Here is a 17,768-nt window from a genome sequence, read left to right on the forward strand (position 1 = left end):
GTAGGTAACCACCCATACAATCAGATTGTGAATCAGACTACGAATGCCGTGAATGTAATTACCCCGATCTACATGTTGTCAAATAAACGAACCACACGCCGTGGCGCGGAATGTAATTACCCCGATCTACATGTTGTCAAATAAACGAGCCACACGCCGTGGCGCAATTTTAGGGGCTTTGCCTGTAGCGCTGACGTCCGAGGTTCGATTCCCGTAAGGGAGTGAAGTGAGTGGCTGGTTGCCTACCAGGTAACGCTTATGGTTGGCCAGCAAGTGAGGTAACATCAGCCACGGTGCCTTCAGTTGTGAGAAGCAGATCATAGAATGGTTGAAAATAGTTTACTGTCAAATAATGCAAAGAGTACGTGACACGTCTTTCCCCCTTATTCTTGGCTCATCAGGCGTACACACTCACTGCACTCGCTTAAGGTAATCGAACCTCGGACATCAGCGCTAGAGGGGCTTCGCAGCGGTGAAGTATTGCTTTTAAATTTTAATTAAGAAGAAAAGAAAACCTTTTGAAATTAAGTCTTAAAAAGAGGTGTAAAGATATTGACAATAAGCTACGCAAACCCACCAAGAAATGCAATCGTTTAAATCAAGGCGCGAGTCGAAAAACACCATCCCATAATATTAGTTAACGATTAACACATTTCTATATGTATTGTAAGCATACAATACAACTGATAATATGTTGCGCTTATTTATCTGGTGTACCGACATTTTTGCGCGTTTAACGTCTGAAATCTAATGTGGTTTGTGCCCTTCAGAATGAAAACAGTTTGCATTTACCTTTTTAGTAAAAGGCGAGCTTTTAAGCCTGAGAAATCACCCCGTAAATGCACACGTTTAATTGCACATGTATTAATATGTATGCTTTCACAGTATTAAAAGGCAGTGAACAACGTCATTTACCTTTGTTCCCCGCGTTTGATAAAAGGCGAGCTTTTAAGCCTGAGAAATCACCCCGTAAATGCACACGTTTAATTGCACATGTGTTAATATGTATGCTTACACAGTATTAAAAGACACTCAAAAATTAACGTCATTTACCTTTGTTCCCGCGTTTGACTCGTGCTGTAAATCTCTTCCTTGTTTTTAGTTCACGTGATTACGTAGGAGGCGTGACGACGCGATACGTGACTCCGCCTCCTCCATTAGAGTATATGGACAAAAAACAGGTTCCAGTTATGACCATTATGCGTAGAATTTCGAAATGAAACCTGCCTAACTTTTGTAAGTAAGCTGTAAGGAATGAGCCTGCCAAATTTCAGCCTTCCACCTACACGGGAAGTTCGAGAATTAGTGATGAGTGAGTGAGTGAGTGAGTGAGTCAGTCAGTCAGTCAGTGAGTCAGTGAGGGCTTTGCCTTTTATTAATATGTATAGATATATATATATATACATACATACATACATATACACACATACATGCACTTACAATAACATAGAAATCAATATAAACAACATTAATATCATTATCATATGAGAATATGAAGTAATATATAAGAAGCACATTTCATATAAATATAAATTATTAAACAGTAAAATCTTCTTCTATAATTTGCTACCGTGGCTATTCGTTTGTCTGTCCAGGATTTTAAATCACCTGTAGCTCGCAAACCGTTACACCTATTGACTTGAAATCTGGTACACATATAGTACGTCACGTCTGCTATCCGCTTTATGGGTGATGATTGTATTACTCTTTTTATCTTTATTTTATTTTATTGTAGAATCAACTCCTATCTGCGCACACCAGGGCGGCCGTGGGCGGATGCGTATGGTGTATTCACTCCATGTTATCGTGCATTGCGCTGTCACTGGTATTTTGATAAAAGAATTTGAACAACATATAAGAAGCGTATAAATTATTAAACAGTAAAACATTAACATTTAAGAAGTAAAGTTACAATGAGTACTACTGCAGTGCCTTCGGGTATACCTCATTTTTTCTTTGCCCATTACATGCTTAAATGTATACATTTTTTGGTGTACCTACCCGAGGACACGCGACATATAACCGACTGTGGGAGAAGCATGGATTTTAAACACACGTTGAGTTCATCTGCTGGTCTCCCTCGTGGAATAACTGGTAACGTTTGACTAAAATCTACAGCGAGTAAAACGACATTACCTCCTTTTTTTTTTTACGATCTCTGAGATCTTGCTTTTTTCGGTTCAAGGCTTCATAAGCTCTTTTATGTTCCATGGTGTACTTATCCCAAACCATCATCTTTGAATGTTGCAAGACTTTCACCTTGTATGTAGATCGGGGTAATTACATTCATTGCATTCCTAGTCTGAATCACAATCTGATTGTAACATCCGCTACGTGCCCTCTTTTAATTGCGAGAAGGAGATATATATAGCCAAATTCTCGCGCTTCGTTGCGGCGAAGTACTGCTTTAAATTTTTTATTAAGAAGAAAAGAAAACCTTTTTAAACGGATCGAAAATATACCAATAACAATTTGTTAAGGATCTGTTTTTTTTGTGAAGCTCCCTTTTCACAGCTGTCGCGCTACAGCGTGTGTTTCATTTATTTGACAGTATGTAGATCGTGGTAATTACATTCATGGCATTCGTTTTCTGAATCACAATCTGATTGTATGGGTGGTTACCTGCCAGGTCACGCTTGTGGTTTGTCAGCAAGTCGCCTTACGTCCGCCACGTGCCCTCTTTCTCTTCCCAGAAGCGTTTCTATAAACTTAATTTAAACTTACGTTTTACACCGTGCTTTGTTTCCCTTATGAAGATGCTTGTATGGTTCACTCGCTTGCTTCTTATTGTTTCGCTCCCTTCTCAATTGTTTAATGAATTTTTTGTTCTTCGCTGTTTGCGGCGCCAGAGTTGAAGCCCCTAACGTTGCAGTCAGCAAGTCGGCTAACATCCGCCATGTGCCATCTTTCAGTTGCGAGAAGCAGATCATAGAATGGTTTTAATAGTTTACTTTCAAATAATGCAAAAAGTATGCGACACGTGTTTCTCCCTAATTCTGGACTCATCAGGCGTACACACTCACTGCATCCACTCTCGGGAATCGAATCTCGAACGTCAGCACCAGAGGTGAAGCCCCTAACGTTGTGCTAAGGCGTGTGGTTCGTTAATACCTCGTGTCTTCTCATTAAACTTTTATCTCGCGAATATGTTATTGCAATCCGCAGCGGGAGCGTTTCTATAAACTTAATTTAAACTTACGTTTTACACCGTGCTTTGTTTCCCTTATAAACATGCTTGTATGCTTCACTCGCTGGCTTCTTATTGTTTCGCTCCCTTCTCAATTGTTTAATGAATTTTTTGTTCTTCGCTGTTTTTGGCTCATCCTCCATTTCTCCCTACTGAGTTCTTTTATCTCGCGAATATGTTATTGCAATCCGCAACGGGAGCGTTTCAATAAACTTAATTTAAACTTACGTTTTACACCGTGCTTTGTTTCCCTTATGAAGATGCTTGTATGCTTCACTCGCTCCCTTCTCAATTGTTTAATTAATTTTTTGTTCTTCGCTGTTTGCGGCTCTTCCTTCATTTCTCCTTACTCAGTTCACAGTCTTTTCACGTGATTACGTGGGAGGCGTGATGACGTGACACTCAACTCCGCCTCCCACGGCCATCAAGCTGCCGTCCATTACAGTATATTGTCAAAAATGAGGTTCCAGTTATTACCATTACGCGTTGAATTTCGAAATGAAACCTGCCTAACTTTTGTAAGTAAGCTGTAAGGAATCAGCCTGCCAAATTTTAGCCTTCCACCTACATGGGAAGTTGGACAATTAGTGATGAGTGAGTCAGTGAGGGCTTTGCCTTTTATTAATTATTATAGATATACTAGCAAAATACCCGCGCTTCGCAGCGGAGAAGTAGTGTGTTAAAGAGGTTATGAAGTAGTGTGTTAAAGAGGTTATGTAAACATATATATACATATAACATATATACATATCTATATACATATACACACCTACATATACACATATACACATATATTATATATATAATATATATATATATATATAACATATATACATATATATATATATAATATATATATATATATATATATATATATATATATATATATATATATATACATATAGACATACACACATATATACACATACACATATATCAACATATATATATATATTACACATACATATACACACATACATACATACAGACATATATATATATATATATATATTATATATATATATATATATATATATATATACACACACACACATATACTATATTATATACACATACAGATATATATATATATATCAAAATACCTGCGCTTTGCAGCGGAGAAGTACTGTTTCTTCTTTATTGACGTTTTCTCTTGGAGAGCTTTTTTCATTTTATTGAAAAGAAAGCAGCAGCTGCCAAAATGTAGCTTTTTTTTAATTTTTCAACATTGTGTAAATAAATGTATAAAGTAACATAAAATTTTTTAAATACTGGTTATTCTTTTACACTAAAATATTACTACCGAGATAGAAAAAAAGTAAAAAATGATAGAAAAAAATAAAATGTTTGTTTTTCTTTAAGGAGATTAAATATCACTGAAGAAAGAAAAAAAAAAATAAACAGCCAAATGGGGCTATGCATACGAACTTAAAAGGTTTAAATAAAACAGAAATATATATTTTATTTTTACTTGCTTAATTTGTGGAGGGTGTATCCTGTAGCAAAGCCGTAACTTTTTTCGTGAAAGCACGTTTTAGTCAATAAGTCTTAAAAAAACGTGTAAAGATATTGACAATAAGCTAATTCATCTGCAGCAAAGTTTTATAAATGAGGGTTTCTCCTTTTTAGACAATAAGCTACGCAAACCCAGGAAGACATGGAATCGTTTAAATCAAGTATCATTACATTTTCCTTTCTTAAAGAGAAGTAAGGCAGTACTTATAAGCTTACATATTTATATATAGACATGCATATATATATATATATATATATCTATATCCGAAGCCGTGCAAGCACACTCTTTTGAGAATGCAATGTATAGTTGTACAGAAGAAAAGCAATCTTGCCTCAAATGAATGGCAACCTTTTGTAGGTCTATGAAGTTAATTTAAACTTTAGGTTTACGCGGTGCTTTCTTCCGAAGTACCTGCACTCATGAATATGTCTGTATGTGTCAGTCGGTCAAATCCACGCGCTTCGCACCGGCGAAGTACCGCTTTTAAATTTTTATTAGAAGAAAATAAAACGTTTTTAAATTGAGGGAAAATATACTAATAACAGTTTGTAAGGATCAGTTTTTTTGTGAAAGCTGCCTTTACTCGAGTGATCACTTCGAGCTGACTTGGTGGCCAAGTGTAAGCGTTACCTGGAAGTAAGCACCCATACAATCAGATTGTGAATCAGACTACGAATGCCGTGAATGTAATTACACACTCACTGCACTTGCTTACGGTAATGGAACCTCAGACGTCAGGGCTACAGGGGCTTAGCAGCGGTGAAGTATTGTTTTTAAATTTTAATTAAGAACAAAAGAAAAGCTCAGAGGTTCGATTCCGAAAGGGAGTGAAGTGAGTGTCCGGCTACCTACCAGGTAAAGCTTATGGTCGGACAGCAAGTGACGTAACATCAGCCACGGTGCCTTCAGTTGTGAGAAGCAGATCATAGAATGATTGAAATAGTTTTGCATTTACCTTTTTACTAAAAAGGCGAGCTTTTAAGCCTGAGAAATCACCCCGTAAATGCACACGTTTAATTGCACATGTGTTAATATGTATGGTTACACAGTATTAAAAGACAGTGAAGAACGTGATTTACCTTTGTTCCCGCGTTTCATAAAAGGCGAGCTTTTAAGCCTGAGAAATCACCCCGTAAATGCACATGTTTAATTGCTCGTGTTAATATGTATGCTTACACAGTATTAAAAGACACTCAAAAATTAACGTCATTTACCATCAGCCACGGTGCCTTCAGTTGTGAGAAGCAGATCATAGAATGATTGAAAATAGTTTTGCATTTACCGTTTTAGTAAAAGGTGAGCTTGTAAGCCTGAGAAATCACCCCATAAATGCACACGTTTAATTGCACATGTGTTAATATGTATGCTTACACAGTATTAAAAGACAGTCAAAAATTAACGTCATTTACCTTCGTTCCCGCGTGTGACTCGTGCTGTAAATCTCTTCCTTGTTTTTTAGTTCACGTGATTACGTAGGAGGCGTGATGACGCGATACGTGACTCTGCCTCCTCCATTACAGTGTATGGACAAAAAATATGTTCCAGTTATGACCATTACGCTTTGAATTTCGAAATGAAACCTGCCTAACTTTTGTAAGTAAGCTGTAAGGAATGAGCCTGCCAAATTTCAGCCTTCCACCTACACGGGAAGTTGGAGAATTAGTGATGAGTCAGTCAGTGAGTGAGTCAGTCAGTCAGTCAGTGAGGACTTTGCCTTTTATTATTATAGATATATACACATACAGATATATATATATACACATACAGATATATATATACACACACATATATATATATATATACACACACAGATATATATATATATATATACACACACAGATATATATATATACACACATATATATATATGTATATATATATACATCCCCGTGCTTTGCAGCGGCGAAGTACTGCTTTTAAATTTCTATTAAGAAAAAAACCTTTTTAAATTGAGTGAAAATCTACCAATAACAATTTGTTAAGGATCTGTTTTTTTGTGAAGCTGACTTCACACAGCCTCTCGACTGTTTTATAAACGAACGTCATATAAGGTGTTCCTTTTTCGTTGCTTTGCCAACGGAAGCAGCCTTTTTATTTAATCCTGTTTTTACGATTGTTCTGTTTGTATATCACGTTGTCAGTTCAGCACTCCGGTTGTAATATGACCAAGCTGTGCAAGCACACTCTTGAGAATGCAACGTATAGTTGTACAGGAGAAAAGCAATCTTGCCTCAAATCAATGGTAACCTTTTGTAGGTCTATGAACTTAATTTAAACTTTAGGTTTACACGGTGCTTTCTTTCCGAAGTACCTGCACTCATGAATATGTCTGTATGCGTCAGTCGCTCAAATCCCCGCGGTTCACACTGGCGAAGTTGTGCTTTTAAATTTTTATTAAGAAGAAAAGAAAACCTTTTAAAATTGAGGTAAAATATACCAATAACAGTTTGTTAAGGATCTTTTTTTTTTTTGTGAAGCTGCCTTCACTCGAGTGATCACTTCGAGCTTTAAGCCTGAGAAATCACCCCGTAAATGCACACTTTTAATTGCACATCTGTTAATATGTATGCTTACAAAGTATTAAAAGACACTCAACAATTACACAGTATTAAAAGACACTCAACAATTAATGTCATTTACCTTCGTTCCCGTGTTTGACTCGTGCTGTAAATCTCTTGTTTTCACTTCACATGATTACGTAGGAGGCGTAATACGTGATGACGCGATACGTGACTCCGCCTCCTCTATTAGAGTATATGGACAAAAAACAGGTTCCAGTTATGACCATTACGCGTAGAATTTCGAAATGAAACCTGCCTAACTTTTGTAAGTAAGCTGTAAGGAATGAGCCTGCCATATTTCAGCCTTCTACCTACACGGGAAGTGGGAGAATTAGTGATGAGTGAGTGAGTCAGTCAGTCAGTCAGTGAGGGCTTTGCCTTTTATTAGTATAGATGCGACTGTCATCTTTCGGATTCATATAGAAATCCAAGAAAATTTCTTTGTCCTGGTTTTCCTGATAAATTTTGTGTAAAGTGCGATACTTTTGGACGTATGGATTTGTATCCATTATTGGCTGTATAATTTCTATTATGTCGGATCGTTTAACTCTTTTGATTCTATGTTGCATCGCTTCTCCATGATCATAAATATACACCTGAGCAAATTGTGGGTTTTTCAAAATTAAACTTGTCTTAGCTGTAATTGTTGCGGGAACACAGATTCTCATAGCGTATGGTCCATTATTGAGTAAATCAACGTTTTGTGCATTGAATGATGCTAACACAACAAAATTATTGTAGACATGTATATTTTGCCCGTAGTGTTTGTAGATTTCACTTTCACCAAACAACAAATCTTTTAATTCTCGCGGAAACGCCTCTTCATTGGGAAACAGCAGTACTTTTCCATGATGGCAACACGATTTAGACGATCTACAAGTCTCCGACTTAAACTTTAAAGCCTTAAAATATCGACATACTCCCGACACATCACCTATGTCCATATATTCAATCTCTTTTTGCTGTTACGTTATTTCACCTCAGTAATAATTTCTGTTTGTTTGCGCAAATGCGATCTGTACTCTCTTTTTTTTTTTTTGACACTTTTGTATTTTAGTACTGTCGTATATTTGAACTTCCTCTGCGTGCATATCATGCTAAGGTTTTTTTTTTTTTGCCCTTTGAATTTCACTGCTTTCATAATCTGTAACTTGCTCTGCAAGTGTATGGCGCAAACGTTTTTGAACGTCTTTATGAAGTATCTACTGTGTCTTTTACTCTTTGTCTTTTATTTCTGACCCCGTTTGGACCTGCAAAGCTTTCAGTTCGACTTGTTCCGGGCTGATTATTACTTTCCTTGCCTAGGTCACCGTCTCACGGGAACATGTTTCCCAACGGATGTCAGTATGACGTGACTGGATGTCGCGGGAAGTTAAAGTGTCTCTGCCTCCCTGAAGTGTCTCTCTGTCTCTCTTCAGAAGATCACATTTTGCCGCAAGTTTTTTTTTTTTAATAATATATATACAGGTGCTGGTCATAAAATTAGAATATTATGAGAAAGTTGATTTATTTCAGTAATTCCATTCAAAAAGTGAAATGTGTATATTAGATTAATTCATTACACACAGGCTGATGTATTTCAAATGTTTTTTTAATGTTGATGATTATAACTGACAACTAATGAAAGTCCCAAATTCAGTATCTCGGGAAAATTAGAATATTGTGAAAAGGTTCGATATTGAAGACACCCTGGTGCCACACTCTAATCAGCTAATTAACTCAAAACACCTGCAAAAGCCTTTAAATGGTCTCTCGGTCTAGTTCTGTAGGCCTACACAATCATGGGGAAGACTGCAGACTTGACAGTTGTCCAAAAGACGACCATTGACACCTTGCATAAGGAGGGCAAGACACAAAAGGTCATTGCTAAAGAGGCTGACTGTTCACAGAGCTCTGTGTCCAAACACATTAATAGAGAGGCGAAGGGTAAGGGCAAGATGTGTAGAAAAAAGTGTACAAGCAATAGGGATAACGCACCCCTGGAGAGGATTGTGAAACAAAACCCATTCAAAATGTGGGGGAGATTCACAAAGAGTGGACTGCAGCTGGAGTCAGTGCTTCAAGAACCACCCACGCACAGACGTATGCAAAACATGGGTTTCAGCTGTTGCATTCCTTGTGTCAAGCCACTGTTGAACAAGAGACAGCGTCAGAAGTGTCTCGCCTCTGGACTGCTGCTGAGTGGTCCAAAGTTATGTTCTCTGATGAAAAGTAAATTTTGCATTTCCTTTGGAAATCAAGGTCCCAGAGTCTGGAGGAAGAGAGGAGAGGCACAGAATCCACGTTGCGTGAGGTCCAGTGTAAAGTTTCCACAGTCAGTGATGGTTTGGGGTGCCATGTCATCTGCTGGTGTTGGTCCATAGTGTTTTCTGAGGTCCAAGGTCAATGCAGCCGTCTACCAGGAAGTGTTAGAGCACTTCATGCTTCCTGCTGCTGACGAACTTTATGGAGATGCAGATTTCATTTTTCCAACAGGACCTGGCACCTGCACACAGTGCCAAAGCTACCAGTACCTGGTTTTAAGGACCATGGTATCCCTGTTCTTGATTGCCCAGCAAACTTGCCTGACCTGACCCCATAGAAAATCTATGGGGTATTGTGAAGAGGAAGATGCAATACACCAGACCCAACAATTCAGAAGAGCTGAAGGCCACTATCAGAGAAACATGGGCTCTCATAAACACCTGAGCAGTGCCACAGACTGATCGACTCCATGCCACGCCTCATTGCTGCAGTAATCCAGGTCAAAGGAGCCCAACTAAATATTGAGTACTGTACATGCTCATACTTTTCATGTTCATTACCTTTCAGTTGGCCAACATTTCTAAAAATCCTTTTTTTGCATTGGTCTTAATTGATTTCTAATTTTCCGAGATACTGAATTGGGACTTTCATTAGTTGCCAGTTATAATCAAAAACATTAAAAGAAATAAACATTTGAAATACATCAGTCTGTATGTAATGAATGAATCTAATATACAAGTTTCACTTTTTGAATGGAATTACTGAAATAAATCAACTTTGTCATATTATTCTAATTTTATGACCAGCACCTGTATATATATATATATATATATATATATATATATATATATATATATATATATATATATTACCGACAGTGCACCTCAACGCTCCTTGAACAGTTTAATATTAGATGTAAAAAAACATTTTTTTTTAATTTTTTTTAATGTAGTACAACTTGGCTGTGGTCTTTCAGGGATTGGGGTTTAGGGGCCTAGAAAATTCTTCTTGCCTATGTCTCAATTTGAGTTAAATTTGGACCTGGCTATGTTTACATCCAGGCTTATGAATCAACTGTGTATGAGTTAAACTTCAAATATAAACATTTACGTAAACACATCCTTTTAATAGTGATCTGATTAAACAAGGTGGTGTACATGTTAAATAACATTTTACTTAGTAGAATGTTGAGTGTTTAGTGCCATATTTATGGTACAGCTGTAACCTTTGGGTATTTGCTTGCTGTTTGCAAGACATTGAATAACTGTTAAAATGAGAAATAAAAACTGCTGAAGAAACTAATATAGAGCCACAAAGTGTAGAGGATTTATCAGATATAAAATCATAACATTAGCAGCATTCCAGACAGGCTGTATTCATACATTTAGGCCATCCTGAATGTGTGACTTAATCACTGGAGATTTAAGGATAAACTCTGTGTTAAAGGGCGTTTTTAGATATACAATTCCCTTCTAATCTTATATTCTAATCTTATATCACAGCTCCAGCTTATTCAAAACTCAGCTGCAAGAGTCCTTACTCAAACCAGCAGCAGCGAGCACATAATACCCGTCCTGCTCCATCTTCACTGGCTCCCTGTGTATTACAGAATCGAATATAAAATCCTACTAATAATCTACAAAGCCTTAAATAACCTCGCGCCAAACTACATCAGTGACCTTCTCCATCACTATGTGTCTGTCAGCCCACTAAGGTCCTCTGATTCTGGCAATCTTGTTGTACCCCAGAATTAATCTACACTCCATGGGTGACAGGCCTTCAGCTGTATAGCTCCCAGACTCTGGAATGACCTACCGAAATGAATCAGGTCAGCTGACCCCATGAATTCTTTTAAAAAACAACTTAAAAACTCATCTGTTCAGGAAGGCTTTTAGCTGTACTTGACTTTATTTACCCTTCTGTCAGTTTACCTTCTCTGTCAAGATGCTCATGTAACTTTTGTGTGTGTGCTAGACCATCAATTATGTTGTCTGTTTTTTTTTTCTCTGAATTCACTATCATAATCTTCTTTATTTATTTATCTAGTTGTACAATGCTATGTTCTGTATACCCTGTCGTTCTTTCTTATATTCTGTAAGTGCCTTGAGCATGGGAAAGGCGCTATATAAATAAAATGTATTATTATTGTTATTATTGAAACAACCATCTGAGTGAACACTGCCATTGCATTCAAATGTGTCATGCTAAATTTAATTACATGTGTGTAATCCACCACACCCAGAAAGAAAGGTGAAAGCAGAGATTAAGATCTATTTGTCATTACCATCTTTTCAGGCAGAAGAGAACCCCTGATATAGTGGTCATGCATCAGAACTACCTCACTTTTCCAAGGTTAGTCAGAAAGGTTTTATACATTCCAGCAACCAATGTACAATCAGAGAAACTTTTCAGTGTCAGTGGGCACATTGTCTCCCCTTACAGGTCACAGATGAAACCAGAAAAAGTAAATATATTGATGAATTTACAATTCAATTTACAATAAAGGAATTTGGATACATATAGAGATTTAAATCACTGCTGCACATTTTATTTTCTTACATTTATGATTTTTTTTAATTTTAACAGTTGCTTGTTTGAGTGGTTTTTGTAGGTTTTTTGATATTATTAACACATGAATTTTATTGTTTAGTTTTGGTTACTGCAAATGGGACATACATGTTCATGTAAGTTATTTGTGGTTTATTTATGTATATTAATAGCATCTGACATTAAAGCAACAGGTTTAACACATCTGAGACAGTACATTTTTATGTTTTAAATGGCAGCATTTTATGCTCTTTTTCAATGCAGGGTGGTCCAGATCTAATTATGCAATTTTCATTACTTATTAAGTTTATTACATAGAGAATTCACAAAAAATTCTTTTTGTTGCCGATAGATGGCAGCACCTGCCCTGCATTCCAAAATGGCAGGGAGACGGTTGTCAGCCAAACAGCGGGTGCAATGTGTTCGCCTTTTCTCAATAATGGGCAATGTTTCTGAGGTGCAACGCAGGATGTTGGAGGAATTTGGACCATCTGCAGTGCACAGGAACACGATCTCCCAAATTAAACTAAATGTTTGACTAGACTGGTAGCATCAATCACCCGAAAAATCCCGGACCATCGAGAAGTGTGCGAACTGACGACATGAAGAATTGTCTTCGCACCAAACTGGAATTGTCCCTACATAAATCAAAGTCATCCAGACGATTGTCTGCAAAGCTGAACATTGGTAAAACCAATGTGCTGAGGATGTTGCATGAAATTAAACATACGCCCTACCATCCACGACTTTTCCACGAGGATTGAGTTTTCGGAAGCGTGGCTGGCAAGACTGGAGGGGGATCCGGAACTGGCTCGTAATGTGGTGTGGACTGATGAGGCCATTTTCCACACATCTGGCTCAGTCAGCAGACACAACTGTGTCTTTTGGTGAGCAGACAACCCCCACATTACATTAGTTCCTGGGAGAGATGGTATTGGTTGGTGTGTCTTCTGATGGTATCATTGGCCCGTATTTCCTTGAAGGAAATGTCACAGGGGACAGGTACCTCAACCAGCTTGTGAATGATGTCATCCCAGAACTGCAGAATAGACAGAACTTCGACCATATGTGGTGGCAACAGGACAGAGCTCCACCTCACTTTGCGATAAATGTGAGGAACTTCCTTGACCAACAGTTTCCAAACTGGTGGTTAGGACGTCAAGGGCATGTTGAATTGCCTCCACGGTCACCTGACCTTACCCCACCAAATTTTTTTCTTTGGGGATATCTTAAAGACAAGGTCCATGCGCATCCTATTGACAGTTTAGAGGATCTGTGCCTGGCAATTGTTGAGGAGTTCTGGAAAGTTCCTTTGCAAATGTGCCGAGATGCATATGATGCTGTAGCCAGAAGACTCCGAGCCTGTATCCAACTGAATGGAGGACAAGTGGGACATTACATGGAAAATCAGTGAATGAATTCAATGTAAGTCCATTTTCGTTTATTACAAGATATTTCGAACAATTCTTTTGTCTTGCATTGTTTTCCTGCATTGCATTTAAAGTTGCATAATTATATCTGGACCACCCTTTATAAAATGAGGCAAAATGATTTCAATGTGTATTAAAAAATAATACCATGATAACAACCATGATATGTTAGGTCACTGTAATCATATTGTGAAACCTTGAAATCAACCCATCCCTACTCTCCTGACCATACAATGGCATGTCAAATTTGCAGAGATCTTTTAGAGTCATCTGGGACAGAAATAATTACTAGGCATCTTAAACTACAGGTATGGACGTCTTTCAACATACTGTATACTATACCATATTAGTTGGAGAACTATAAACTCTCAATGCCAATTGGGCTAATCGTCTGTTAGTGTAATTTCTGTTGAATTTTGGCCAAAGTTTGTAAACTGTTCTTTTTACCTTTCATTTCATTGTAGTAGATGCATGTTTATGTTTTGAAATGTTGTATGGCTTTGTATTTCTTACAGTTTTTTATTAGTAAACATGTGTAAGAGCAGATGCTTTATCCTTGTATCAACAAGGGCAATAAAGTGAAATAGTATGGAAAAAGATGAAATGTTGTTTGTGAGGTTCATCCAGTTTACCACTTTCTTTTCTGTGTAATGAGTGCACATTTGTAATTCTTTTGCATGTATAATTAATGCATTCTAAATGTACACAGCACACAAGATTTCTCCATGTTTGAAATTTTACCTATGAATTAGAAGTTGCGCAAAATTAAAAAAAGAGAGTACATTTGAAAGTAAGTGTTTTTTAACTAGAAGTCCATGTATGCTTTTGCTAGATATTAACTTGTCTCTACTAATTTGCATACATATTATGAAAGTATTTCAGATGAACTCTCTACTTATCTATCCATCCATTTTCTTTCTTAGTTAATCACTTCAGAGTAATATGGAGTGATGCCTGTCTCACTTGAATGGAATACCTGTGTTCTGCAGGAAACATTTAAAATCAATTATATTGGCTCATGTTGGAATTGCCAATTAACGTATGTCATACACTTACAGGATTTTGAAGAAAAGACCCCATGCACATACTGAGAGAATGTGCAAACTTCACACAGAACGTGTCAAGGCTAAAGACTTGACCCTTAAACTGGAGCTGAAAGGCAGTAACAACTGAACAAGCTTTTTGCACTGCCTGCATTTTATTTATTTTGAAAATCGACTTTTAAATGGTAAACTTTTTCTAGAGAGTCCTCAGCTGATAAAATTCCGATTAAAGTGTTTACAGTACAGTTTATATGGACAAAACTAGAATACTTTTTGACAACTGATATGCTTGAATTTTTCCCATTTTGCCATAAGATTCTTTGGTTACTTTTGTCAGTTTTATTCCCAGTTTTTCAATCTGATACTTTTTCAGGTGTATGAACAATTATATGGAACCCTTGATATTTCTGGTGGAGCTGAAGTCCGAGCACAAGCCACTGCAAAGGTATCATTTCCCCCATTCTTTTTATTTTCCCTTTAATCTTTTGATGTTGTTTTAAATATATAATCCTGCCGCATTTTATTTACTACCCAGCCTTGTGCTTCATTTACCAAAAGTCTTCTGCTGTTTCTAAAATTAGGATCAGGCTTCAACAATTAATTTAGAATTTTGTTCTCTGTATCTTGTTACTTGTCTTGGTTTATTAACTTTGCCTTACATAGATGAATCTTGCACATTTGTCTTCTAATTTAATAATGTGTGTCCCATTTACCAGGCCACAGTAGCAGCATTTGCAGCAAGTGAAGGACATGCTCACCCACGTGTTGTTGAGCTTCCTAAGACAGAAGAAGGACTTGGATTTAACATTATGGGTGGCAAGGAGCAAAACTCTCCAATATACATCTCTCGTGTCATTCCTGGAGGGGTGGCAGATAGACACGGAGGACTAAAAAGAGGAGACCAACTGTTGTCTGTGAATGGAGTGGTATGTGATTTAATTTTTGATTGCCTTTTTAATAGTTTGTCTTTTATATAAAAACACACTTAAAATGGTAAAATTTCATTGATCATGATGTTCCTTGATTTCACAAAGATCCTTTGTTTATGAAATATGGTAGTCCTGGTGAATATTCCAGGAAGCACACTTAGCAAGGAAGCCTTGCTTAAATTGAGAAGCCAGGCTTATTTCAGCTGGTTTTGGTTTCATCAAAGAGTATTAGACCACTTGGCAACTTAGGCAACTAAGCATCATACCATGGCATGCCCTGTACCAGGCTAAAGGTGAAGCTTAGCTCTGTATTGTGAATGGAGAGTTCATGAAACTCCCATTTGATAAGAAGCAGAACCTCACAGAACAAGTTCATTTAATTAAACTGAATATATTCATTATGAAATAGTAAACTGTTATATCCTAAACTATCTATTAAAAATGCCAAGAGTTAACAATCTCTAAGATTTTTTTAGCATACCTAATGTTGCTCCATTCTTAGTTATGCTATTACTTACATTAGTCTGACATGTTTGATACACAATGGTAAAATATGAAAAACTATACTGTCTGTTTAATGCAAGAATTAATAATGTTTCACATTTAAATTATTATGCCATTCATCCCCATTGTTCTCTTTTCTCAGCTAGGGGTAAAATGAAAAGATACGGTAATAAAAATGGTAATGTTTCATAATATTAAAATTATCAGTTATAAAAAGTACCAGTTCTAAGTAACTAAATCCGCAACTCTAATGTAGCACAATGATGTCTTTAGTAATGTAATGTGCAAGAAAATTGACACACTCTCAAGTCATTCAAGGTTCAATTATGGTGTACTCCTTTTCTTAATATTTTATTTAAGTGTGCTTTTAAGCCACCAGCACAAATAATGGTTAGAAAGAAAGAGACCATTCTTGTATCTGATTTACGTCATGACAATATTTGTATTGTGGCACGCGGCTGGGGGTGGTACCCAGCCGGGACGCCCAAGAGGACCGGAGGAAGGCTAATGCCTCCTCCAGACCACGAGGGGGAGACCGCCCTGGTTGCTGTGGGGACCACGGGTATAGAGCTTTGAAGCTTAACCCTGTAGGGGCCCGTGGTCACCGCCAGGGGGCGCCCCAATGCCTGGAGAGCCCTGGACCTCAGTGCTGGGGGGGAAGAGGAGCAGGGACACCCGGAGTGCTTCCGGGGATGCAGCCGGCACTTCCGCCACACTGGGGCGTGTCAGTGCAAGATTGACGGAACACACCTGGAGCACATCCGGGGGACAATAAAAGGGGCTGCCTCCCTTCATTCAGGGCTGGAGTCGGGTAAAAGAGGACGAGGTCTGGGAGAGGAAAGAGGCGGCCTGAAGAGAGGAAAGGCAGTGTGTGTTGGCCTGAAGAGAGGAAAGGCAGTGTGTGTTGGCCTGGACTTGTGGGGTGATTGGTGCTGCGGCACTGGGTTGTGCACTTTAATATTTGTAAATACTTGTAAAATAAATGTGTGTTGGGATTTAAAATGATGTCCGTCTGTCTGTGTCCAAGCTGTTTCCCACAGTATGTATATTGTATAATAATGAGCAACATATCAAATGCATTCAACTGCACACCTCAATAAATAATTGCATTGGACCTCATTATTTTTGTGTTTGTTTCCACTGGTAAAATATTAAAAATACAAATGCTTTGAAATTGAGGATATACCAGTACATAGAAAACATTGGCTAGACAGAGGGACCGAGCTGGGAAAGATGTGCAGCAGGTTAGGGTGATAAAGGGTACAGATGGAAATGTACTCACAAGCGAGGAGAGCGTGTTGAGCAGATGGAAAGAGTACTTTGAGAGGCTGATGAATGAAGAAAACAAGAGAGAGAAGAGGTTGGATGATGTGGAGATAGTGAATCAGGAAGTACAATGAATTAGCAAGGAGGAAGTAAGGACAGCTATGAAGAGGATGAAAAATGGAAAGGTCCAGATGACATACCTATGGAAGCATGGAGGTGTTTAGGAGAGATGGCAGTGGAGATTGTTTAATGGAATCTTGGAAAGTGGGAGGATGCCTGAGGACTGGAGAAGAAGTGTACTGGTGCCGATATTTAAGAATAAGGGGGATGTGCAGGACTGCAGTAACTACAGGGGAATAAAATTGATGAGCCACAGCATGAAGTTATGGGAAAGAGTAGTGGAAGCTAGGTTAAGAAGTGAGGTGATGATTAGTGAGCAGCAGTATGGTTTCGTGCCAAGAAAGAGCACCACAGATGCAATGTTTGCTCTGAGGATGTTGATGGAGAAGTTTAGAGAAGGCCAGAAGGAGTTGCATTGCGT

At 37.8% G+C, this 17,768-nt stretch overlaps 1 protein-coding gene across 1 annotated transcript in view; it reads left to right on the forward strand.

The window, feature by feature from the left end:
• Window positions 1–17,768, forward strand: part of lin7b (lin-7 homolog B (C. elegans)) — a 231,665-nt gene that overhangs the window by 144,107 nt on the left and 69,790 nt on the right. Inside the window, exons 3-4 of the mRNA XM_028813662.2 lie at window positions 14,902–14,973; window positions 15,245–15,454. Coding sequence (XP_028669495.1) covers window positions 14,902–14,973; window positions 15,245–15,454 — 282 coding nt within the window. The remainder of the gene's footprint in view (window positions 1–14,901; window positions 14,974–15,244; window positions 15,455–17,768) is intronic.

The sequence above is a fragment of the Erpetoichthys calabaricus genome, chromosome 11 (genome assembly GCF_900747795.2).
Source record: "Erpetoichthys calabaricus chromosome 11, fErpCal1.3, whole genome shotgun sequence".
Classification (NCBI taxonomy): domain Eukaryota; kingdom Metazoa; phylum Chordata; class Cladistia; order Polypteriformes; family Polypteridae; genus Erpetoichthys; species Erpetoichthys calabaricus.